Source organism: Ptychodera flava, chromosome 6, assembly GCF_041260155.1.
Source record: "Ptychodera flava strain L36383 chromosome 6, AS_Pfla_20210202, whole genome shotgun sequence".
In the NCBI taxonomy this organism is placed as follows: Eukaryota; Metazoa; Hemichordata; class Enteropneusta; family Ptychoderidae; genus Ptychodera; species Ptychodera flava.
Window position 1 is genome coordinate 1486100 of NC_091933.1, and position 27847 is coordinate 1513946.

The 27847-nt window shown below is 36.2% G+C and overlaps 1 protein-coding gene across 1 annotated transcript; it reads left to right on the forward strand.

Annotated features, from left to right (window-relative positions):
• The first annotated feature begins 42 nt into the window (after positions 1-42).
• On the forward strand, positions 43-27829 carry LOC139134554 (sodium- and chloride-dependent GABA transporter 1-like). The gene is made up of 12 exons (XM_070701439.1): positions 43-567; positions 13770-13901; positions 14915-15179; positions 15353-15485; positions 16079-16213; positions 16631-16734; positions 17021-17145; positions 19961-20073; positions 20699-20830; positions 22035-22238; positions 23284-23450; positions 25045-27829. Exons 1-12 carry the CDS (start codon positions 498-500, stop codon positions 25055-25057), a joined length of 1593 nt encoding a protein of 530 aa, XP_070557540.1. The 5' UTR covers positions 43-497; the 3' UTR covers positions 25058-27829.
• Positions 27830-27847: the final 18 nt, after the last annotated feature.

Genomic DNA, 27847 nt, shown 5'->3' on the forward strand with positions numbered 1-27847 from the left:
ATCACGACGGCTCCTTAGGCAGAGACAGATGACCATTAATCTGATGTGTTACTGATCAACTAGACCATGCATCATCGTTCATGCACACCTCTTCAACAACACGCTACTCCCACTGGGCTCGTCGTAAATTTTGCGAAAGAAAAGAAATACAAACATTTGTCTATCTTATGAACGTGGACAATCACACAAGACAATCACTCACTACATGTTTAACAAAGCAACAATTTACGCTTAAATTTGAGTGGAAACAGAATCATGGATAGTGGAAGCTCGTACCCTGGCAAAGTTGACGCTGAAATTCAAACAGAACGGCGAAAACAACAACTAGCGGTTGTCCCCGTGGATGATAACGATGGCCTTGCTGAGAAGAGTGAAGGTGACGGTGACTTTGACACTGAACTTGAAAAGAAAGATGGTTCCGAACATATCGAAAGGAGTTGGAAACCGGAGACATTGAACGAGAAGGTTGGGACAGTAAAGCTGACTTCATATTGGCAATGATTGGTTACGCTGTCGGTTTAGGAAATATATGGCGATTCCCCTATCTGTGTTATAGAAATGGTGGAGGTAGGTTTAATGTTCGCATAGAATCATGTTATAACTGTCTGAGAAAAAAACCCCACCTGGACCGGCTGTAACAAAAAGTGTTATTGTTTGAAAGTATTGATTACGGCGCGCTCATAATTACTGAAAAAGTGCTTTTCGAGCGGCATTGCTTACGAATTCAGTAAATACCGCACATAGTGATCAATAGTTTTCAGGTAAAAATATTTTGAAAAGAGAATTATTTCGGTAAAATATAACTATCCCGTCAAAGTTTAATATGCAATGTGCTGTACTTGTAGATATTTACGTTAATAGTAAAGTACGGTCGACCAAACTTTGTGAGATTGATAGGAAATAATGATAATCTTCATTTCGCATTGCAATTTTCTGACCTCTGAACTCGTGTACTAATAAAAAATATCATCTCTGAATCTGCTATCTTTACTGTGATGACGCACGTGTACCATCAGTGTCCATACTTAAATGGAAATTTCCAAATTGACAAGAGCACACTGCCCTCTGAACTCGTCCTGAATTCACCGTCAAATACACTTTTGAGACTAGGCAAGCAAAAAACTTCACAGGTCCATCGCATTGTATGTGGTTCGTGTTAAAACAAGATTTTCAATAATTTTCAGTGGAATCTGATCCACACACAGTATTGTTATGGACGATTTACATGTAACATCCAATGAGTGCAAATCTGACGGACCCTTTGACAAAATTGAAGCATGATGACGACTTGTCAACCACGTGACCCTGGCTGCTGCTGTGTAATTTGGCAATGTATTTTGCTATCATTACAGCCTAGTAAAATGAAAGCTGCTAAACATTTAACATAGTTTCCACACATCTTCGATAGTGGACATGTGGAACATCATAAAAAAGCAAAAAATAGTAAAAGTTGATTGGTCATACACAAATTTAAAGTATTGTCTGGGGTTTTAGCGCTGTTGAGTAAACATAACCGAGACGTGTTTAGAAAATAGGTCATGATGCAGACGAATTTTGAATTCGCATTGTATGAAGGTAGTGTTTGGAGAGAATGCTCAAAAAATAGGATAAAATCTACAGAACACAAAATTTCTTGCAAAGATTTTATAGCCCACCTTCTTTTGCATGAAAAATTATCCATGTTTTGGAATTTAAGGGGAAAGTATGGATATTCTGAGAACTCAAACAAAATGCTAAATATTGGAACGGGGAAAAAAATAGTATGTCTTTATTCTGACCACGCCCCTGAAATGTGTTGGTCCATCTCTGATGGGTTCTTGCAATTCTGTCATGAAATTTAGTATAAATTGTGGTATTTATAACCTTTCCTACAGGCGACGGTGTAAAACACTTGTTTAGGTTTCACTGACCTGAAAATCCGCACGGTACTCTTTGCAATCTCGTAAAACGGGGGTCAACAAAATTCTTAAAACAAAGGCAAACATTATATCAAAGCAACGTGATGTACAGTTAGAAGTGCATACAAGAGGCATACAATTACTGCAACAGTATTAACACCTGCGTGCCAGGTTAATAACAATATCACACTCAAGAACATGTACGATTACATAGTATATGTAGGCCGTAATGGTTGGCTCAGCTGCGGGCTAGAGAATAAAACACTGGATCTGTCGTTGAATTTGAATAATCATCAATTATTTTCTTGTAAGTGTTTGTCTGTATGTGATAAACTATTGACCGACTTAAACACTTTGTACCATAGTGTACATGTCGCAGTTTTGCAGACAGTCTGTCACGGGGTGGTATACATGTCGCAGTTTTGCACACGGTCTGTCACGGGATAGTAGAAATCCAGCACGGCCAGGTACGATGTGTCTCTATGGAAACAAACGAGTGAGTGATAGACCTAGCCACGTTGCTTGGCTTTTCTCAGCAGCAGCACCCAACAATCTACACAACAGCCTATCACTAACGCGACAGTCTGCTGATGTTTATTTCTTTCAATTTACTCTGTTTTGATATTTACAATATATGTGCCCCAGACTTGCAGCAAGTCTGTGATACATGTAATACTACTCACAATGGAAAAACAAACACGGGCGTCGGAAAGACGTGCATCTTTCTCGATCTTATTAAATCCATTCAAGTGACCGATTTGTAATATTTTTGGAAGACCGGTTGATGTAAAACTATGTACAATGGGCCTCAACGAAATGTATACTTAAGAGGAAAATACGATTTCCGAACAACAATGGATATAAATCTCTTTAAAATACTGTGAAAAACACACAATTTTGTGATCTATAATTATCAATCCACATCAGAACGCACCTTATAAACGCAGTTTAGTATTGCTACCTTTCCAGTTAACTTTTTATAGTGAACATTCATGTTCATGTACTTCCAAATTTACTCTATGAAAAGATATAAAGGTTAATAACGGAGAAAAGACATTCACTGTAACATTGCGAGTGAAATGGATTTCTGTATTTGTATGTGATGATTAGATCACACATATTTCAAAGAATGTTATTCCACTTTGAACATATGTTATGCGTCGTCGCTGCTACTGATATAAATACAAATGTTAGCTTATAAAGCAAGTTGATCAATCAAGCGATACTGAGACGCTATAAGCAACACTCATGAAATGACGCGGGTTTGGGGTGCCGGCTGCCAGTGTTTATATTATGTGTTAGCGGTCACGTGAGAATTTCCCCGCCTCAATTTTCGTGTTATTTGCTTTTATCTTGCGAGCATGTCTGACTGCAATATAAATATTCGAAGATTAATACTTTGAGAAAAGGCTTACTCATGGCGTCGATATCATAGCCAATTGTCTCCCGGTATTCATTTACGCTACTGAAACAGTGTTCTGTGTCAAATGAAGTTGAGACTTCGTAATTATGGCCAATACTTGAGAAGGGGTTGAAGGTATTAGATTAAGATTTCCATATTTTTTCAATTCCTTTCTTAAATATAAATTATTTGCGTTGTCATATCCGGACGCCAATGGTGTTTATTTGGGTGAGACGCCGACCTAACCAAGCCGTGTGGACTGGAAGTTTCGTGGTATATTCACCGTTCTAACATGGAAAAATACGTGGCGATATTCGGAAAGACAATACTTTAAGGCCCATGTCACGTAAAATAGTATCCTATCGCTATTCGCTTTATTTTGATTTATATTTCACCTCAAACATGTCAGATTACACGGTGACATTTGAAACTATGTTGAAAACCTACAGGTTCAATTTTTCATGGAAGTCATAATGTTGAGTGATACGTTTGATAACTTGTGTTTTCATCGAGATCTTTTTTACGTTTTAGCTATATCTCAGTTTCTTTTTTTTCTCTAAAAATGTCTTCCTTTGGTCACATGGTCAGGTACAGATAAAATTGGTTTAATGTGCAACCCAGGACTACCGTTTTAAGTCCGTGGTACTACCAAGAGTACAATTGTTTGCACCTTCCTCCGCTACCCCTTGAACTGGAATATGTGTGTACACTATACACTGTCACGCAGGTTTTGAATCATGTGATTTAGTATTCCTGAATGGATCTCTATGCGAATGTTTCCTTTATTTAGTAAACATAGGATCTGTTGACATTGCATGGTCTTTCGTGACTGGAACTTTAATGCAAGACAGAAAGCAGAAACATGATTACTTTTATAATAAGCTGCTTTCCTGTCATTTGGTTGAAATAACGAACAGACTATGTCATGTGCATGTATTTCCATGCGGTGTTCAGTGCTGCAAAATGTGTCTTTTAAGCACACATTGTGTTAATAAAAATAACTATCATACAACAGTCGCCGTGAAATTACGACTCTTGTTTCTTTATTATTCTGTTGGTTTATTTCACATTACAGGGCTATCCATTCAACGAGACAAACTTGCAAAACTCAATATGGCTACAATGTGCCATGGTGTGCGAATCAACATCCATAAAATTAAAAGTTTCGGTAAAATCGTAAACTTAAACAAACATGACAACAAAACAAAAGATTTAAAATACAAATAAACTACTGGATCCAATTGAGCAAGAGACGGCTCTTTTACGATAAAACTGTACATAAAATATCAGCTTGTCTATGATTTTTTGACTAGCAGAGTTTTCAAATTGTTAACATGAGGGCTGCGTCTTACACGGGCTGATGAAATCTTTGAAGCGCATATTGCAGCGTTCTGGGGTAGGTTTCCGTAGGATACAAAATTGAGGAAGTTACAGCTGAATGTGGAAGTAGTAAATGTGGGAATCGGATAGTTATGAGGTTTATTTTTATTTATATCAACAATAATAAGTCACGGATGAGAGTTATCGTAAAATATTAAGTTTGCTACCTTTCATATGAAATGTGAATACTAAAATTCTCAAGATCAATTCCCTCCGTGTCCTACATTCTGTACATTTTCTCTGTCAATAATTTTTCATGGATGTATTCCGACTACTGTTCAGATGTTCAGATGTATGCTTCTCCCGACCGTAAAGGCATTTGGTGTATCGAGGTATACATCTAGACAAATACTTCATTTGTATGACTAGCAGCTTGCCTTATTACGATTGTTTGTCTTCAAATGTTCATCTTATCGCCATGTGGTTATTTCAAATTTTACCGACACTTTTTATTAAAATTAGAGATTAACAGATGTAGATAGGTGATCCATTACCAAGGATTTTAAATGCAAACTACCCCCCCCCCCTTTTTTATACCGGAGCAAAACAGTTTGTAACATCCTTTTCGGATGCCCTGAATGTTGAAGGCAAATCACCCTTCTTTCATGTTTGTGCAGGACCGTGCTGGATAAATGCTCGTAATTTAAAAGCACATTGATTAAGGGGCAACATCAAAAGTTCAATATAATAAATCTAACTTAATTGCTTAAATTTGGGCTCAGACCCCCCCCCCACCCCCCACCCCCTTCTAACTTAACTGACCTAAAATTGAAAAACATTGCGGACTCATACCCTGTACTAATTCTTTCAAACGACGTACCGATGTACCATTGAATTAAATAAAAATTGAAAACCATTATAAATGAACAAAAACACGGGTGACTGGATCGGTTTTAGCGTAAAAAAAACAGCCTTGGAATCCTAAAATTTGCCAAAAAGACGTTAAATCGTTTTTGACTGCACAGAAATTAATTTGGCCAAAAACCCCCCACCCCCAAACTTAAGCAATTAAGTTTTTTTCAAACATCGATCTTTTGACGTCGCCCCTAATCATTGGAGAGAATCAATTTTAAACACCAGATGACTAGATAGATATCATTAATTTTACTCATCATGATAAATGTAACATATCCGTCAACACTGTGTTTTTATTATGGTCATGTGAAATGTGCTTGGGTCAAAACAGAACATGTTGCGTGTTGGTACAGAGTAAATACGGATCTACTGATAACATCTGTAGCATTTGCACCAGTTTAATGGTTAATGAGGCCATCACAGGAATGTTCAAGCCGTATATCTACACAGACGCTATCAAAGTAAATATGACTTCTTTAAACAGATGCACGCGGAAGGTCACCTTGTTTTAAATACTTGGAAGTAAGATGGCGGTTTGTCCTCAATTTGAGCCCAGGATAAGTTGTTCTGTTGTAGACTGACTCTCAAAACGTCTGTTTAAACCAGAGTGTCCTCATGCCTAAAAATGCCTCTTTCTCACAATTACAAGCCTACGGGAATAATTCAATAGTTTCTCTATTGAAAAAGCTCGCAAAGTTTCCATCCATGGTTGAAGAATAACAGAGCCGGCAATTCCAAATCGCTAAAAGCAACCAGAGGTAATTTACCGATTAATTCTGAGCCCGTTTTTGTGTCTCGCTAATTTATATCACAATCATTGATATGGCATCTTTACTCATGCTACGACATGTTGTTTTTTTAATTATACTAGATTTATCAAATACATAGTTCATTTAGGAATTGCGAACAAGTACGTTCTGGTCTATAGGTCCGAACATATACCACTTTTTGATTGAAATAAGGAATGAACATTTGGCGTTTGCTCATTGTAAACTTTCAGTTCTATTACCAGCAACAGATCATTGGTAGATCTTCGAAGATTACATCCTCCATTATTTTAACCTTAAAAATATTTTGACCCATGATGATGGTGTTTCGTGTGTTAACTTCAAGAGAGATTCTTACACGCCTTGATTTTGATGTAACACTGTACATGCTGTATGGGATTTGGCCATTGAAATATTATTTGAGCGAAGCAGGGTCCGTGGACACGCATTGAAGTGGCTATATTGGTATTTACTGTGTGATCCTTTGATGGTGTTTTTTTTCATTGCTTCTTTTGCAGTGGGTTTAGTTATTGATTAGTTATTTTTAGGGTTGTTGAACAGTTAACTTATTTCAAAGTTCACACAAAGCGTTACTTTGTACGTTAGAATTCATAACAAAGCCTCACACGACTTCACGTACGAAGGTGTCATCTGTCGATTGGATTTCATGACACACCGGTACATAATAGAAAATAGATGACTCTGTCAGGGTGATAGATTGAGAGTACAACATCATCACCGTGTCATTTTCTTCTCGAAACTAGCGCAGGATTTCATCCTCCGTTAATGTAATTTCTCCCGCAACAGTAACAATGTTAAGTGAGTAAAACAGCCTTCACATTACAGCCTTTGAAATCTGGCTTTTGCTTAGCCTTCTTCCGCAATTCAGTACGGGAGCCATCATTATTTACGGACTGGGGGTCAGAGGAATCTGAGGGGGGTTCACTCAAAAAATTGAAAGCTATAAGGGGGTTGCTCAAAATGTGGAGAGAAAGAAGGTGGTTACTCAATTTTTGGTGCAAATAAATTGAAACACCTTTCAGATTGCACCATAACACATATCAATTTTTCAAAATTGACGATGCTCCCCGTTGAGGTGTCTGAACAGTTTTACTCTGTGAAAGTTGAAAACCTTTCAGATTGGACCATAGCACGCATCAATTTCTCAAAATTTTCGATGCGGGGGGGGGGGGTGGCACTCCCCTCTGATTCTCTCCCTCAGCCTATCACTTGTTCTCCCCCTCAAATTCTGCCCTGTCAGATTTCCTAGTGATAACTCTGTCATGATACCCATCCAAATTAAACGTTACTAATGGTTGGATACTGGTTATAACATGAGCGTTTATATTTTCTTTTGTTGTGATTTTGAAATTCACTTTGTTGGTTTCACCTTTTTGATATTGTCATGAAATAACGGATGATAATCTAGCAGGGTACACGATGGATTTGATATATCTTTACCATTTATGGTTTTTTTTGCAAATTTTACTAATAAATGTATTGATTTTTGACTTTTCTAGAATGGGGATCAGTCAAAAGTTCTGTGTTAGAGTGGGGGGTTATTCATATTCATCAAGGTTGGCGGGGGGGGGGGGGGGTTACTCAAAATTTCAGAGTTTTCGATGATGAAATTCCTCCGCCCCCAGGCATTAAATAATTACGGCTCCCTTAAACAGATGTCGATGACTCCGGCATCCCGATAGATATGGTTCAAGGCTGTGATTTGTGAACGTGTGAGTAGGGTGAACACGATGATTTGTGTTTTTTCATGTGAAACGCGTGAATTGGGTGAACGTGATGTGAGTGGTGCATGCTAGACAGGGGAGTTTCACACGGAATCAGGCTAGGCAGAAACTTACTCAATATTGCGCAGACTCAAAGGTGTAACGTGTTCAATCGCAAGGAAAACCTGACTTTTCCTGCCATATATCAAACAGGTTTGTATGAAATAGAAGAGACACAAGAGAGAATATTGCAAGATTTCATTTTTTAAAAAGTTAACCGACTTGAACCAAGTCTAGCACCCCGACAACTTGGAGTGATTACATGTATCTTTGACGGAGATATTAGTCTAAGTAGGTGCGGGTGACACTGTGTTCGGGCGGCTGATTAGATTATCACAATGCTTGTTTGAACCTGTAACTGTTTTTGACTCTCCTCGTGGTTGCTATACCATATATAGAGTGATACACAGATATCTTAATAGGTTTGTGACAATCCTTATATGGTATCAGATCACTTAGTTCATGTCCGTGTAATGATATTGCAATGCAATTGTGCGATAATATTGAAGCTAAAGATAAAATAACAGTGAGGAACTGTGAAACTCTGACCAAAAAAAAAATTCGTAGTCTATAAATCGTTAAGAGTTCACATTCATTTTGCCTTTTACGGAGGACGAGACTTTGTCCGCGAAGTCATTATCTCCCAGAGTCCCTATTTGTATATACTTAACACTCATTAATACACTTTGCCTGAATTATGGCTAATGTGTTACGCTTACAGCATCATTAGATGTTGTACCTTGTATTAGGTATCAGGGGAAGAGCATCCTAAGCACCATCACACTGCGTGTTCCTGCCTGTGACATTATTTTTTCGGAAAGCCGATGCATCTGGAAAAGGCATAGTATTTGAAATGCATAACCATTCTGTAGTTCAGCACGTGCACTTGAACTTGTGATATGAACCCCTCCAAAAATGGTGAATCTTCGATTTCTTTCTGTCTTGTCTCGCACTTAAATGTGCATGGTTCATAAAAATGCACTTCTTTCGATGACGTACGCATGGCGATCTCCAAATCTCAGAGAGAGAGAGAGAGAGAGAGAGAGAGAGAGAGAGAGAGAGAGAGAGGAGAGAGAGAGAGAGAGAGAGAGAGAGAGAGGAGAGGAGGGAGGGAGGGAGGGAGGGAGAGAGAGAGAGAGAGAGTTTGTTTAGTAACTGTTGGAGGAAGGATTTTCTAGTAAAGCTATCAACATTATGTATCTAACTCTCTTTAATATAAAACAACTAGCTGAAGAAGCAATCAAATATTTGTCTTCCCATGATAGACTGACATTTGACATTGGATTTGACATTGTCAATTGGCTATGTGCATTGACACTTATCATCCACAGGACCGTGGGTTGACCTTATATCGCAGAGCTGAGAGACCAATAATACGGTCAGAGTCACCTTTGACTCGAAATTAAGGATGGAGTCTAATTCACATCAACTTAGATGGCTTTCATAAGTGTAATCATTGACCAGACATATAACATTAAAAAAATGACTCGTACTCGAAAACGAAAGACTTGGAGATGGACAGTACTACCAAAAGATTGCACTAACACATGATGGAAGATCCAGGAAAACAGATAATGTTCTATACTACGTGTCTTAAAGTTTTGACGTCATCGACTCTTACACCTCTACCTTTTCAAGAAGTCTAACCATAGAAAACGATCACACTGTTGACAAAAATGCAAATCTTGTCAGCAAAAGACAAAGTTAACATTGCCATCAAATTTGGCGTTAAAGAGGTAGCATGGACGATCAGGTTGTACCTATTGGAAAGGAGAGCCGGAAGGGCTGAGGAGATACCAACCTCGTGTGGCACAAAAAGTACCTTCGTGAAATTATTCCAAGTAAATCACTTTCCTAAACTGTTCAAAACAAAAAAAGTAAACTTTTCACCAAACTTGAAACATTTATTCGGCTTGTATAACTCTCCACCTCCTCTCAGTAGGAAATACCTCATAATGGGGTACAAGTACATCATACTAACGCACGTAGGGGGGGTTTGGCACAAGTTTTGTGGAGTTACGATATAGTATTCCTCTTCCAAGGAGTTGGCATGCTGTTTTTTTCGGACATCAAGTTCATGGAATTTTACGACTTTCGGATACAAATAACACACATACAACCACGTGAAAGACTAGTTAAATGTTACTATCATATTTTGCCAATTTGTGTCGTCTAAAAACAGCATTGATCTCTGTATTGTAATCCGTACTAAAAGCACAGTTGACAGTGATTGGCTGTTGTAACAAGTTGAACAGTTTGCATTTCCATATCTTTTTGGAACGGGTCAACAACAAGTGTAGTTTAAAGACGGAACAACAATTCTTGAAAATATACAGCAAATTGACAAATCAGGGAACCAAGTATTTCCTCGTCGATCAATTTGTGATTGTACACGCAATAAATCAAAACGACAAAAAACTATACTTCGGTTAAAATATGAATAAAACCCAATTGTGTAAAGACGCAGTCGCCTGTCTAAAAATACAGGAGAGCTATTGAAAGCTGAGTGAACCGAGGGGTCGTGTTATGGTTCCAAATGAGATGGTTGTCAATTATTATCCTGATATACAGATCTGTTATTGCAGATGCTGTCTCGATAGGTGCTCATTCCGGTTGATAATGATATCGTTTTAATGAATGAATGAATGAATGCAGATAATTCCTTTGCAATTTTTGTATGACTGGAACGAAGTTGTAGATTTCATGTTTTTTATAACAAATATGTCCCTTCAGTTTTGTTTCCTTTGTCTGCTGTCTCTTTGTGTTTTGTGTTCAACGTAATAATGGAGACTGCATCGACCATCAGCGAAGGTGATCAAAATCATAAGCACCAATCGTCTTTGCGCTAGTCAGTCATACAGGCCGCAATAATGATAATTTAAAACTGATAAATTTATGCCTAAACTATCTTCAAATAGTTCGTTATAAAAAGTGGCATGTTTTCCTGTGTAGCTTTAATTGTGTATGTTTTGCATTGGACGTTAGCGCAAGACCGGATATAAAGTTTTGCTTTCGAGAAAATTCGGGAAACGCAAAAAAATATTTACTGAGTTGATAAATCAATCACGCCAAGATTGTACCGATTGTCTGATTTGTCAAGTGAAAGCTCTGCTCCCTGAGAATTTAATAGGTTTATATAGCAATAGAGACTGTGCAACATTCTTGACTTGGTATATTCACTGAGGTAGCGAGACAGTGATTCAGTCCTACCATTAGACATAGAGAAAGATAGATAGAGTGGCAACGGGTATTGTTTAAGGCGTGAAGCGGTTACGTAACCCATCCATGTTCGCCTCGCCTCAGGTTGCTCTCGCCTCTCTTTTCCGAAGAGTGCCGACCATGAATCCTTCGGTAATTTTCGGATTTTCGCCAATTGTTAAGCGAAAGTATGTTCGGCAAAGTTTGTGTTGTTGTTGTCGTATGGTGCTGAGCAGAATTGACGTGCTGGCGAAAACGGGAGTGTTTTGAGCTTCAAGAAAATGAGTTTTACCGTTCTAAAAATTCCTCTCATATTTTTATGAATATATAATGAGTGTGTTTGAACCAAATTTGAAAGTCTTTTATCGATACTGTCTGGTTTTACTCAATGGTTTACGGTCAGTCATACCCTCTTTTACACGTGCGTCAAGGAAGGACATGTTTATGAAACTGCTGGCGTGTTATGTTTTGATTGGCGTGAAGCAGTGTTTCTGGCCTGAGAGCTCACGAAGTAACTATGGTTGCTACGCGACTGGCAGTACGATGCCATCTCGTCGTATTTTTCGCATAATCTCGTGTAATTATCAACCACAAACAAAGCCTCCAAAAAGTTTAACACCTTTGGAGCTCATTTTAATATGAAAAGCCAACAGTCTACCGAGACGACCATGGAACAAAAGACATGCAAGTGTTGCGACTCTGTGTTACTCTGTGCATTAGAGGAGTAAGGCCCCAGCACACAATTTTTGCATTGCGTGCATGCGAGTAGAATTATTAACGACAGCCTAGCCGTGGACTTTTTGTTTATCAACAACTGTTCATAAACATAGGCCAATAAACTACTCGATATAAATTGTTAGCGCGTGACAAGGCCTTCATAGACTTTGCCGAAAATAACAACCCGACTCCTATCATATACAGTAGAGATTTTTTCTACTCTCTATAGGCCTATCCAAACATTTAAACTTTGCAAATATTGTAAAGTCACACAAAACATCAATTCAAACTGAGCTGATTCTGTCGGCGTGAGATTGTATTCTTTTAAAGAGCTTTCAACACTGGTAGATATAATAACTGATTTGATTGGCTACACCCTGCAAAACCAAATATTCAACCCCTGGACACAAACACATCAGCTCTAAACTAAACGTTGAGACCGAGCACGCATCACCCGAGTCTCTCTTAAGATTGGTCCTTATCAGGCCGCTGTAACGTTTATCCCTATTCAATGGTTTTAATTCTTCCAATCTGTTGTAAAAATGCCAAAATTTCATGTATCAATTGCGAACAAGCCCAGCTGCCTGTACTACTGAATACTAAAAAGTTTTTCTTGCAAACAAAAGAAAAGTTCAATATATTTAAAAAATATACTTCCTAGAAGTTGAACCGTGGATAATCAGTGTATTTCGATTCATTTGTCAAAGCTTCCAGACCAAAAAAGGAGATCTAATGTAACAATGGCATTCCTATTGATCTTTCACAATCCGTTCCGCCTTGTACTAATTTACGGGGTCGGGATATTTACCATTTGTTTTACATTTGAAGGCCAGATAACCTTTTACACAACATAATAGTACTGGACAGATTTCACAATATCAAGCTTTATCAATAATCACTATTTAAACAAATTAATGAGATGCTATACAACATACCGTAAACAAAACAAACTAATTATTGCAAATATAATGATTTAGTCTGCGAAAAGGGTTTACCAATTCACGGTTCCTCTATGGAGGATACTTTAACGTATTCACAGAAAATACAAATTCTTGAACAAATGACACAAAGTGAACACGCGAATGACCGGTGATTAATGTCTTCTTACGTTGAAGTCAATTAAAACAATTTTAGAGTGAAAATTTTAGACCAGACACGAAGTGGACAACGAAAACAAAAATTGAGGACCATACATGGAGCAGTTAAAAGAATATCAAAATTATCAAAATGCAAAAGTTACAGATATAGTGATAAATTGCTAGAAACGTCATATATGTGTCTCTGTACCGGTAAACATGAATGTTTGTTTTTAGCATTTATGATCATGAAGATGTTTCATCACAAGAGGTTATTCTATACGTCCTATTAGACATCTGTCTAATGCAGATGACAATTGAACAACGGTGCGTAATATGTAAACTATATGTGCCATGCCTATGTACGAGATATATTGCTGAAAAATTTGTATCTCACAATCTTGCCATTTTCTAAAAATACCCGATGATGATATTTCAACAAGAACTGTGCCTTACTTTATAATGTATAGGTAACACTTAGCATGACATACGTGATGAGTGTCTCCCCTTAATCTTTGAAACGCACTCATGTTACAGAATCCCGTGTGAATTTCTTTTTTCAATCTTACTAAATTTTATTCGTCCCTCCCATCTCATCAACTTGTACTTTACCGGATTGTTACTCAAATACGAACACATTCATGCCGAATTTTAGTGTGCATGTATCTGACAACACCTCTTCGACATTACAGGGGCTTTTCTCATTCCATACGTCCTCAGCCTTTGTTTCTTTGGAATTCCTGCTTTCTACATGGAAGAAGGGTTTGGTCAATTTCGACAGACCGGTGGCCTAAGCGCATGGCACATCATTCCGGTGTTCAAAGGTAAGTTGGATACTAAAGGGCCATGTGAATTTCTCCTGGTCAATGTACAACTGATCGAAGTCCGGCACATGTCAAAAAAATAACCACTTACCCCTCACAGTCCATGGGTTAAAAAAGCTGAGGTCATAAGCTGTGTTGAGTCTTACGCATACATTGTCTCAGGTGTTCAATGATGGACACACAGACCTAAACTGAACAGTGGCTGATGCCTCTATGTTGTGCAATACCAAACCTTCTTTGTTCCTCCAGTTTGAAATTCTGAGGCGAGAACTGATAAAGCTCTGTAATGATTTGCATGTTATTAAGACATCACCTGGCCACTTTAGAATGTGTTAACAACCAGATGTCACGCAAGTCCTCCAAACTTCTTAAAGTACCAAGCTCTTGGACATGACGTGATCTTTTAAGCAAAAAACACCAGATCAAGTACTCATGTAGTCTTTATAGGTCGGCCCTATGTTATTTATTTGGCTACTCATTAGGCCATGGTGAATTTGACAGAATGGCAAAATCCTTGAAAGCGTTTACACCAAATTTTCTCATGTTCAAGAAGAAGTGACATTAAGACTGCGGTTATTGAAAGGAACAAATAGCAAAATTACAGTTAAGGCCATTATTCTGTAAAAGGAAATGTGTAAATGTATGAATTATTCACTGTCCATTAATCTTCATGCATGGAATTTGTTATGGCAAGTTGCAGGACATTCTGATTTACAGAATGATTTAGACGCAAATTAAGACGTTAGTTGAAACAAGACCCAACACAAGGCTGCCCTAACATCAAAAGCGTTATTTTTGTGTTCTTGCCATTAATGGGAAGGACTAAAATATTGTGACAAGTCTTTTGTCTGGTGAAAACATCAAATGTGACTTCGTAAAGAGTAAAAGATTGTAAAAACAACTCTTACATTGCTTACATTGATATTGGATCTATGTTGATGACAATGCATGCTTTTTAATTCATATATCACACAGTGTGTTGATAACGATACTGTTGAATCTATATCTTACAGGTTGTGGTTACATGGCGGCTACAATTGCCTGCATGATGAATATCTACTACATCGTTATCATTGCTTGGATCATCATCTACCTTATCTTTTCATTTTCACCAACTCTTCCCTGGTCTATCTGTTATGGATGGTGGAATGATATCTATTGCTATGACAGTAAAACCATGAACACCACCAACAACGCCACAGAGTTTATAACTGGAGAATACAACAACGTGACAATACCCATGTCAGACGCAGAAACCCCGGCAGAGCAATATTGGAAGTATGAATTTTGATACTCAGTTCGCTCCTATAATTATCCTAGTATACCATGATTTGTAATCTTTTTACAAAGCAAACTAATAAGTGATTCAGGTGATTGACGTTCACCAATCAACACACAGAGGGCGCAGCACATGAACAGCTAAACGAAACTATATGTATATTGTGTTACAGCAATTTTGTCTTGCAAATATCAGATGGAATTCATGCTTGGGATGGTATCGTGTGGTATCTGGCCTTGTCTCTGCTAGCTGCTTGGGGTCTTGTCTATCTGTGTATTTGGAAAGGAGTTAAAACTACCGGCAAGGCAAGAAACTATTTTCTTTATTATTTTGCAATATTTCCATGCAAAAATAAGTTCCCGCTTTTCACATTTGGCACCGTAGAGATAGAGTATTTAGCATTCCTGATCCAACGTTATCTACAATGTACTGTAAAATAATGTGTGTATACAACAATTTGAAGAAAACTGGGTTACGTGTGTGACAGTATAACACTGAACGTATATTGGTGCAAAAGCGTCACCATCAGATGAAAAATTATCACAAGCAGGCATCCAGTTTTGAACTAATCCATCATAGTTTCGGAGTTCTAATGAAGACACTATTATTTATTACTTTACTTCTACACATCAAACTATATGTTTGAGCACTATGTGTTAAATGGGTGAGCAAATGTGGTCAAATCGCCACCCTCAAAAGGCTTATACAGTTCAAAGCATTGCAAAGACATGGCAAAATGACTGCTTTCAACGTTAGTTCGTGGAAATTGCTTTTGATTCGCAATTTTACTTCTCTGTGCATATCACATTGACTTGTTATTGATTGTGTATACTATTTGTAATGTTTGAATTTACAGTATTGACGATAGGAAATATTTTGGTTTTGCATTGTATTACAGATAGTATGGTTTACCACCACCTTTCCGTATGTCGTCTTGACCATATTGCTTATTCGTGCAGTAACCTTGCCTGGAGCTTCTGAAGGCATATACTACTATCTTGTCCCTGATCTTTCTCGACTTTCAGATGCACAGGTGATGTGAATATGTGATCAGTTTATATTTTAGGCAACTTTACATTTTTACAAAGTTTTAGTACTGTACACTTCAAGCAAATTTTGTCAGCTTGAGATATTCTCTTCAAATACAATCAATTGTCTTCACATTCTTAGCGTTCAGTAAGTCCCTTATCAAGAACGTTGGAAACCTATATTAGCATGGTCAATCAGATGCAGAGTATGTGAAAACACACAAGATGTTTTGCATGTTTGTCTATAGAGGGTGCTGTTTATACAAATTCAGATGACTTTTTTATGCATTTGTCCATTTGTTTTCACTTTCAATCCGTATGGCAAAATTGTTTCTCTGATTTCTTACAAAATATTGTAATGTTGTCTTTGCACAAGTTCTTTACACTTGAACTTGACTGCTTTTTTTTCCTTTGAAACACAGGTGTGGGTGGATGCAGCTTCACAAATTTTCTTTTCTCTTGGTATTGGTTTCTCTGGATTGATCTCTCTGGGAAGTTATAACAAGTACAATAATAATGTTTTAATGTAAGTTCTCATTTGTGAACACATCTTTATTTGATTAAATATTCAATGTCATGAACTGAAATTGAAATTTTGATTGAAATTAATAGTCATTTACAGTTTTGGCTTGCAGTTGCAGTACATTCATAAACCCTGAAAAATAAAAGGTATAAAAAATTCCAGCACAAAGTAGAGTGATGGTTTTCAGTCGTAATTATTGGTTAAATGTTGCAGTATTGATGTACCATGAAAATGTTCCAAGTATAGAAGCCACAGATTATTCAATGAACATTGTTTGATTGGCTTTCAGTGATACACTCATCGTTTGTCTGGTCAATTGCTGTACCAGTCTTTATGCTGGATTCATGATATTTGGTTGTCTTGGTTACATGGCTTGGGATCAAGGGAAAGAGGTAGATGAGGTTGTCGATTCTGGTAAGTACATGAAGACCACCACCATACCGCCACCAAACCGCCATCAACATGAGCATTTCCTGTGAAGAAGTGTCCAACTTGTATAGCGCTTTGCTTGCCAAATTTTATTAATAAACGACACTTTCCGAACTTGCGATTGGATCAGTCCAAAAACGAAAACAAGTAACACGATTGGAACTAATTTGGGATAATTGGATGGTGAAGTAATGTCGATTTAATCTACAAATGTAATCTCATCTGCTTTTCTTTTTAAGTTACACACTTGTTTTTCTGAGTAATTTGTAATGTTGCAACATTCAGCTATAAGGCACTTAACAATTTTGAGAAATTTGAAAAACATGAAGATCCAATTATCCCAAATTAGTTCCAATCGTGTTAAGTATGTCTAGAAAAAGAGTGTTCTGATGCCTGTTGAAGATTGCACTGATTACTGTCACTCAGCTCCTGATCGTAATTTACAAGCTCTTAGGTATGTTATTTATTTACTTTAAGTATCTATTTACTCTCGAACCAACAGGTTGCCCCAATAACAGGTTTGTTTGAAAGAAAATATAGTACAATGTAGGCCTATATGACAACTAAAAACAAAAGGACAAACACAACATTTCACATAAGATAAAAAATTGACAGAACCATGACTCACAGACAGAGACACATCCAGACAAAATAAAACAATTATTCAATAAAAGCATCTTGCATAATGCATGTCGGAAATTAGTGTAGTTATTAAAAATATCAAAATTTTGCATGCATGTTACAGATAGAGTTAAAATATGTCTGAGATCTTGATAAAAGAGAGTGTTTCAAGATATTCGTTGGTGCTGACGCTGGTCTAACAAGAACAGTACGACGCAATGTAAAAGTAGAATTTGTGCGAGCACATCTGGCACACTATAATAAGAGTGTAGGATTTTCAAAAAGAAACAGTGTCTAAATATTTTCGCCTATTCTCCAGTGTAGGAAGGCAAAATTGATGACATAAATTACCACATATATCCTGTAAAGAGGCCTGCGATGAACGGATGTAAAGATATGATAAATTTAATTTGGATTCTTTCTATAGTTTCCGTATTAAATATGATTGATGGGGGAGGGGACCATCATATATCCATCAGATATATCACCTTAATCAGTAACACTCATTTTACAAAACTGTTGTTTCTACCCATCTCATCTTGGCGTAAATCATGTTTCATTCCGACTTCTCCAATATTCAATTTTTTTTCAGAAAGAGTGTTATGCACCGCCAAGGTTTGATAGTACACATACCTGCTGCATGTGAGCCTATTGTCTGTAAAATTGACCAAGTCTAAATAGCTTTACGTGACCTAAATATCAAGGAGGCAGATTTTAGGACGGAGAAAAGTCTCCTAATGTGCCAACGTCAATTCATCTACTTGTTTACAATGTTATCAGGTTTAAGCAAATAAAATCAGATTTTGAATCAGTCAAAATCAATGGCAGCGTTGTCAGCCACTATCATATTCAATGTCAGTGATGTCTGTCCAACTGGCCACGGTTACTCTACCCACTAAACCGTGAACTTGTACAACTATTGGTATATCAAATAAAGTCGGCCCGGTATTATCATGACTGTGGGTAGAAGGAAATCAAAGTGTGTAGATACGCACCCCAATCCTAGCCATTGACATGTTTACTTTGATAACACCTCATCTGTATAAATAACCTTTCTAACCATTTAAATGAAAATGGCAATTTTACTTTTGTGACCGGGAAGTTAAATTCAAAATAATCTCTTTCATTGACTTATCTTACAAGTCGAGTCGCCATCGTCCTAGGACTCTCATGAAAGTGCATGTCCAAGACACTTGATCATCATCATCACCATCATCATTTTGCAAGAAATATAAAGTTACAATCACTCAAAAAAACCGGAAAAATGAAAATAGAAGAAATAAGTACAAATAATTGTATTATTATTGTACAATTATTGTGAAATTAATGTTCTATAATCACTTCAACATGCTGTGATTTCAACCTTCTCATCACACAACTCACTTCATCCTGACAAGTCCTTTCAGTGTACATATATCTATACCTGTGTCTGGTGTATATTACACTTTGGCAAAAGGCGGCACTTTTATAATAGAATTGAAATGTTTAGGTGTTTGTTTTGCTTATTAGACTTATAGAAATTTAAATTAAGAACCTTTTCGTAAATAAATGTTGCATTTGTTGGATTTGGAGAATAGGTGTTTGTATATATTTTATGGTATTTCATACCAATATGGCTGCCTAACCACACTTCCGATGCAAATACTTTCACAAACTTGAAAGGACTCACACTAAAGATGGTACGAGCAAAATTTCAGTTCAAAGTGTTTTGGTTCTCGAGAAGATTTTTCTGGATTGAATTGACTTTTTTGAAATTCAAATATTATGGCCAAGGTCACTTGACCATTGTGAGTTTTTTAACAAATTTTAGCAGTCTATGACGCAATATTCTTCATAACAAATTTGAAGTGGATTTGAGAAGAAGCCATTGTTGATTTTTCAAAAAAATCAATTAGAGCTGCCAGGTCACATGACCAGTCAGAAGTTCAATGGAGTGAGATCATGATTACTCATATGGCCCTATAAGCCCTGTATCTGCACATCTGAGAAGTTTACCTGAAGTGGTTTTTGAGTTCAAGGTTAACAAAAGAATGACAGAAGAAGAACTGGAGCAATAACAAAATGGGAATCAAGCCTTGTCCATAGCAATAGACCCCATGAAATCAAATGACTTACAGTATAGCTTAAAATTCTTTGACATAGTGTCATTACTAAATTATACTATGTCTATTTCTTACAGGTCCAGGGTTAACATTCATTGCCGTGCCAACAGCAATAGCTGAAATGCCTGCAGCACAGTTTTGGGCAATATGTTTCTTTATAATGTTACTTATGCTTGGACTGGACAGTCAGGTATGCATACTATACGAAATGTAAATGGATACATGGTTTCTATGACAACTGTGCATTCCAGCAATTTATTTTGAATTTGAACACAATACTATCATTGGATAAGAGTGTAGAATATATGTGGATGGGAAAAAGTAAGTTTTACATTTCTGACACAAATTACAAATTAAATTGGTGGCAAAATTTTCAAGTCACAAAATTGCTTTTATGAAGACAGTACCTCTGACAAAAACGTCCTTTTTAAGAAAGTGTTGGATGAGATGCTGAAAATGTCCTTTCTGGGGACAATGATCTGAAACAGAATTAACAGTGACTGCACCACTTCCTGGATTGGCAACTAATTTTGAATCTTATTTAAATGCAAGACAGCAGAGGAGAAGGTACTTCTTTTTTCATATGCTGACTTAAATTGGACAAATATGGTCAGGATATGGTAAAGAAAACATTTGCAGTAATTTTGTTTGACTGTCTTCACATAGACATATTTCATACCTATCATATACAGAAATAAACCAAGGACGGTCTGAGATTAATTTTTATACTTATTGGTTTTGAAAAATTCACATACTGGTATTTTAAAAATTTGTGTCATTTATATGTTGGTTTTTCTCACCTTTTCTATTTCCAGTTTTGTGTTGTTGAAGGGTTCTACACGTGTATAGCAGATGAATACCCCAAAATTTTCCGAAAACATCGTACATTGTATCTTGCCATCCTGTGTGGTATCTACTATTTGATGGCATTGCCATGTGTTACACGGGTACGTAAAACCATTACAAGGGACTTACCATTATTTGATCTTCATATTGTCATATATTGCCAGTGAGGTACAAATGAGGGACACTGAAGGACAGTGAAGGACTATGAAGGACAGTATTTCTGAATAAAAGAGAATGACAACAATATTTTCAGTCCAGAATTGAGTGAAAGATGGCATAACCTCTGGAGAGTAGTGTCATGGACTGTTTCATCTGTGCAATATGGGTTGAAGGCCAGCATCTTCACACAAATTGGTGAAAGACACTTGAGTAGATTAAAGGACTATTTTCACTAGTTACAGAATATGAAGAGAGATCAGGTGTATAAATAACAAGATGATGATAACTAGAGTATTAAATATCAAAATATTGAAATTGTACAATATCAAGAAACAAGTCAAATGATTTTGATGAAACATTTGATGTGCACCATTGTGTAATTCCCTGCAGAAATGATGATGACTCCCAATCGATTGCTGTGGTATTTTACAAAACACTTGAAACTGCAGAAATTATTGGTGATTTCAGCTGGGATAAGACTGGCAGAAAACACCCTTCACATCAATACTCACATTACACTGTGTATCAGTTGTGGTTTATGTTATAGAACCTTTCAAACTTGCGTTTGATTTCATACATTTGTGTTTTTCAGGATGACTATTATAAAGGTCTCAGACAAATTAAGTCGGAAATCACTGATACTTGTTACAATTTCAAGTAAATTTTCAGTAATTTTCTGGCAGATTTTAGAATGTCCCACCTGTCAGAATGGTGAAGTGTGACAATTTATTTTGTTGAAAGAGACTGTATGGCAAAGATATGAAATTACATTAAACCTGAATGCAAGTACAGAGAAATAATTTATTCCATTGGATTTTTCTTTTAATTAAAATGTAGCTAATTTCTACTGTATTTGTTACATCTTATAAAATAATAGGCAAATTGACGGCAAAGCATTTTGTAGATTATCAATAATGTTTATGCCTTATTGTGGTGGAGGTGGTGACTTTGTCAAAGACTATCATAGTATAAACTGTGGACATGATGTTTTCAAAGTTGACATAAATCATTAAAATGTTTAGCAGGTGTACATTAACTAATTAACCATGCAATGAAAGTTACCAGTATCAGCATATAGAATTTTTGTAAGAGTTCGTGATGGAATATTACCAAATCATTTCATGTTGATTTTTTCTTTAAATGTAGGGTGGAATGTACATATTTAATCTGATGGACAACTGGGGAGCAAGTGGTTATGTGCTTCTATGGTGCACCATGTGGGAATGTATTGCCATTTGCTTTGGCTGGGGATATAAGAAATACTTGGATGCTCTAGAAGATATGCTTGGCTATCGGCCCAACATTGCATGGCCTATCCTTTGGGCAATTGTACTTCCATTAGGATTGATTGTAAGTATGTTTTGTGTTTCTCAATAACTGTACAATAGTTTTGTACTTTGTCCAATTTTAGAATGTACCATACCACACTCTCTGCTAGTATGAGTTGAGTAAATAATAAAGATTGATTGATTGATAAATGACACGAAAACATTTGTGTCATGTTTTAGTCAAAGGGATGAAGGGGTATTTCTTCTTGAGTCTAATATACCTTCTGATCCGCAAGTCAATTCATAATTGTGAAAATCTTTGCACAGTGATGGATATTGAAGACATTGAAAAATTACAGATTCTCAAAAGTTAAACTCTTGACTTGACCTGACCTCTGCTCTCACAAAAATGAATATCTGTCCTTTAAAGCTGACCTTAGAAGAATGACTCATATTCATTATAGCCGCTGTGAAATTTTAATGTCAAAGTCAGCTTCATGTACTTTGCCATGCATTTATTGTCCAATTATAATCTGACAATAAAATGTCATGATATAATATCACTGCAATTTTGATCTTCAATGACCATGAATGGTATACACATGTTGAATTGACACAAGACTCATAGAGCTCTGTAAATTATCCCAAGTTTGACCAATAATTTAAAATGTGGCAATTGGTACAATGAATATTAAAGCTATCATTAGAGATCTTCCATCATATTAGATTTCTGTAAAGCTTTCACTAAGCTATTACTGCAGATTGATATGAGTATATTCAGGATGCCTGGTGTGCAAGTTGATTTTGCCAAAGGCTTATACATACTATGGAGGACAGCCAAGTTTCCTTGATAAAAATATGTATGGAATAGGAGAGACTAGCTGATACTGCTAAATGGAAAGGCATCTGTTGCACAAACAAATATTCACATGTACTTGAAAGGAAAATGAAATTGTCAGTGACAGCTGATATTACTGAAGTGAAATGCAATCCAAAGATTTTCTTTTGACTAGCTCAGAACAAAAATCATCAATATTGGAGTGAAAATGATTACTGTTAAGCTGCTCACCTTTAACACATTTTTCACATCAAACCTCTAACGTTTCATCTCTCTTTCTTTTGCACAGATAATTCAATTATTTAGTTTTGTAACATATACTGGAGCATTCTATGAAGATTATCGGTACCCTATCTGGGGTGAATGTCTGGGTTGGTTGATGTCTGCCTTCTCAATGCACTGGGTATTATCCTATTTTATATTTGCCTTCATCATAACTCCTGCAGCTTTAAGGAGGTAAGTGTAATGTTGAGATTTACATTCTGTGTCACATCACTCTTCAAGAATAGTTTTACTCTTTCCACACAAGTGCACTGGATACAGGGTTAGTTGTTTTAACTTGCATTAAAACAAACAATTGGTGCTCACAAACATTTGCAAAACACACTTTCTTTCTCTCTTATTGCATCGAAGACCAAAGCAGAGGTTTTATTGAACATGCTATTTGGTATCTGTGGACACTGTTTCCTTTCATGCCTGGTTGTTTTGATAATGTTCTATAGGTGCATGATAGTGTTTGCCTCAGAATGAGTAGTACATTGTAGATTTACAGATGACATGTTTTTATGTTCTCCTGAAAAGCTCTCCTTCATAACCACCAGCTCATTCATAAATCATAGTTTGGATATACTCATTGATTCCATAATCTAAACGCATTCCGTGTTTTGACAATATTTTCAAATAAGCTTATCCCGTCATCTGATTATTTTCATCACCAAAATTATGGTTACCATGTATGATGTGCCATGTGGTGGTACTACCTTTTCAAATCACTGGCCCTGCAGTAATGTTGTAAACAGACCTAATTATTGAGCAAATACCAATGAGTTTCTAAACTGGGATATGTGGACCATTTCAGGCCAAAATTCAGAAAGTTACAATTTGAACTGATAAATGATACTACCGATATGACATTTTGATCCCCTTTAATTTCTCATGATTTTGTGTATTTGTTAGGAAGAATGCACATAATTGCCTCAGAAAATTTCCCACATCGGTAACTTAGCAACAGCAATGACTGCGTGCAACTCCCAATTCAAAATCATATATGCTGGTTTTTGTCCAGTATTGAGATGTGATGCCACAGTGGACAGGTCTAAAAATATTAAAATTTTACTCTTAGCCCCTGTATCAATAACTTTTTATTTTAATATCAACACAGCTAGCAAAGACAGCTTTGATAGATGCCATATTACTGTATTCATCAATAAAGTAGTCTCTGACAAATTTTTCAGACATGGGACCATTCACTGGGAAAGACAGACACTTTAGTTTTACAATGAAATCGAAAAACATACACTTTGATACGACTAAAAATATACAATTATTGAAATTTCAAAGGTTTACTTCTGCCACACTCCTCTATCCAGTGTGCTAGCTTCTGTAATAGATGAAACAAGTAGGATTTGTTTTGCATCTACTTAAAGTAGACAACACTGCTTTTTTATTACAAACATACCATGTACAGTCAATTAGACAGAACAAACCTGTGTCATTCAACAGACACTACAAAGCATGTAAAATAGGGTAAATTATTTACAAGTGATACAAGAATGAAAACATTGCAACCTTGTATGGACACATATGGACACATACTTCATATGACACTATGAATCTACAAATTTTGGAATGCAGTTCTACAAACAATATTGAAAGTTTGTCCTAAAATATTAATGAATTCAATTTTTTTTTCACTGTTTAGATTAGCAACAAAGTAGGAATGGGTAACAAATTTGAACATTGCCTATTCAATATCTTTCATATAAGTTTACCTTCAGAAAATTCACATTTCACAAATTTCACTTGAATGATTTATACTTTTTTGTATTAGCGTTGGGCAATAGTGAGCACTAAAAAGCCTGGGGTCATTGCACCAGCTGAACTTGAAGATGATGAGAAACCTCTGTATTCTGGTGGAGATCATGATGTTGAACCGGAGGTCGGACATGGAACATACAAATCATACGGTGATGATGAACCAATCGGTGGACACGAAACATACAAATCATATGAGGACTTTGCTTTACCGGCTGAGCAATCTGAAAAAGTTGATGATAATGGTGATAAATCCTATACAAATGCTGGATTGCAAAGTGAAGCAACAACAGCATTGTAATAACGCCTGCCTTATTAATGTTATGTTCACATGGCGATAGTCACTGCCATACATTTGACACTGCCGTATACTATCATTTGTATAACATTCAACTATGCCACTGAAATTGATGACAAAATGTTCTACATGTTTGGAGGAAAAGTTACCCCTTTAGAACACTCCAAATATCAAAGTGCTTCTCCCAAAAGAAGTCACAAATGAATATAAATGTATTTAGGTAATTGTTTCCAAAGTACACTTTCAAAAATGCTGTACAATACAGTGAAGCTGGTTTGTCGTCATATGTGATATCACCAAACAATTACATTTATTTCTGGTGACTGAACTGGGGAAGCTTATCCTGAACTCATCAATTTGCAAGATAGAAAATCTTGGATCCAAAAAAGTAGAGAAAACTCTGAGCAAATGGCACAATCTTGTCTGTTGCAGCTGGCGTGTTTCATGTTGGCTGACATCTGCTGTCACAGTGAGCATAACAAAAAAGGCATGCAAACATAGAATTAATGTTTGTAATCATAGCTTTTGATCACAGCTTTCTGATCACCTAGTATTTGTGGATACTGTACTAGTGATCATTGAGGCAGGTCCATTTGGTGAGGAATTGAAAATTCCAACTTCGCATCAAAGAATGAGCTAGGCCTTCTGTAATATGATTCAAGGACGCGATACATGAAGTTGATGCAATTTCTGATGTTGTAACAAAAAAGAATCAAAGTGTTCTTTGTTTTGTTTAGATTAATGACTTTGAATAAAGCTATAATGAAGACACAATGACCCAGGTTTTCAAGGTCAGTAGACAAGTGGTTTCATGGATGTCTTGATCAAAAATTAAATAAAGTGTATTCTTGAAGTATAACATTGCTCATTTTATTGTTGTTTGGATAAATCTAATAAACAATTTTGCAAGGGAACTGCAAATAAAATTTCAAAGTAATAATGATTCTAATTGATTCTAATGTTTGCCGGCCAAAATGAGAAAAAAATATTGAAGTGATCAAGACAAGTGGTTTATGTAAAGAAAATCTTACCAAAGATGCAAGTGACGACAGAATTCATTAAAATTGACAATTACAGAAAATCTACCCTGAGACACAAAATCCACAATTATTGAATCAGTTTGGTGATGATATCATGTAGTAATTGTTTTTGACCATTATGTCATATTTGCAACCACAATGCATCATAAACCAAATAAAAAAAATTGTGTGCATTAACTGGAAGTGTTTGCAGTGGACATGCATGCTTAATTTTGTAAGATGCGAACTCATCAAAAGTGTACAAACAATTTACAAAGCTGAGCTAAAAGTCTCTTTTCCTTGGTTTATGTACGACTATCATCATTTTGTTTAAATGAATAATCAAATAATGCAATCAATAGCTCTGTTCAATGGATAAATTATGCACTAGGCAAGTCCACTTTTCTCACTTTCAAATTGATTCTCCTCAGAATAAGTGACTAAATTAGAATAAATGTGTGATGAAATATTGTCTGAAAGAACCATGACACATCATTTTTGACCACTGTAATAGTAATACCAACTTATACAATGAAATTATAAACAATATGATGCATACAAAGATACGCTGAAAAATCATATTCATTCAATGTTAGTAGCTCATCGTCAAACATTGCCGAATTAGAATTCATCAAGGCAGATTTCAACTCTTTATTGTATTAAACTGACTCAGAGACAAATATAACTTTTCTTCACTGTTTCTGTTCGGAAAAAGTGTTTATAAAGTTCATAAATTGTAGGTATTGCAGTTTTTGTAGCTCTTTAGAAATGCTTATTTCAAACTTTCAAGGAACTTGTCATTTGAAATTCATCAACAGAATAATGAAGATAATAATGTGTATGTTAAATAATTGGTTACTTTGCATAGAAAGTGGAGATGTATGGAAGTGCAGCATATAAAATAATGCACATCTTGACATTCACATATATGTACATTATATGGATATCCTAGCAATTGAAATTTTATGACACCAGTTGCATGTATTTTATACTGAGATACGGAGGGTATGCACTTCAAAATCTTGTATTAATGAATAATTATCATGAACATTTTACCATTGTTTTGAAGTATATTTTTAAGAAAGAAGAGATTATATTTTTGAAGATAGTAAACTTCGAGTAAAATATTAGTGAACGCCTCATCAAATGCCATCCATTTCATCACAAAAATCTCATGGGGGCATTGTAGCAAATGAACTATTGTGTTACACAACCATGCACTGACTATAGTCTATGTATAAGTCTGCATTGGACATTAGAATTTCTGTGTTTGGGCATTGGACTGGCTTCGCTTAGACATTCTCGCGAGCCAGAGCAATAATTTCTGCTCCGCTGACCTACGCAAAAATCAAATCCTCTTAACAGGTAGAGCTAAGCTGTTGTAAAGAGGCATGTGGTTTACGACGATGCGCTTAGATTACTATCAGCTCTTTAGTTCATCTGGTAACTTTTTTCCTGAGAATAAATCATAATTAAATGGCTAACTGTTTCAATCTTTGCGT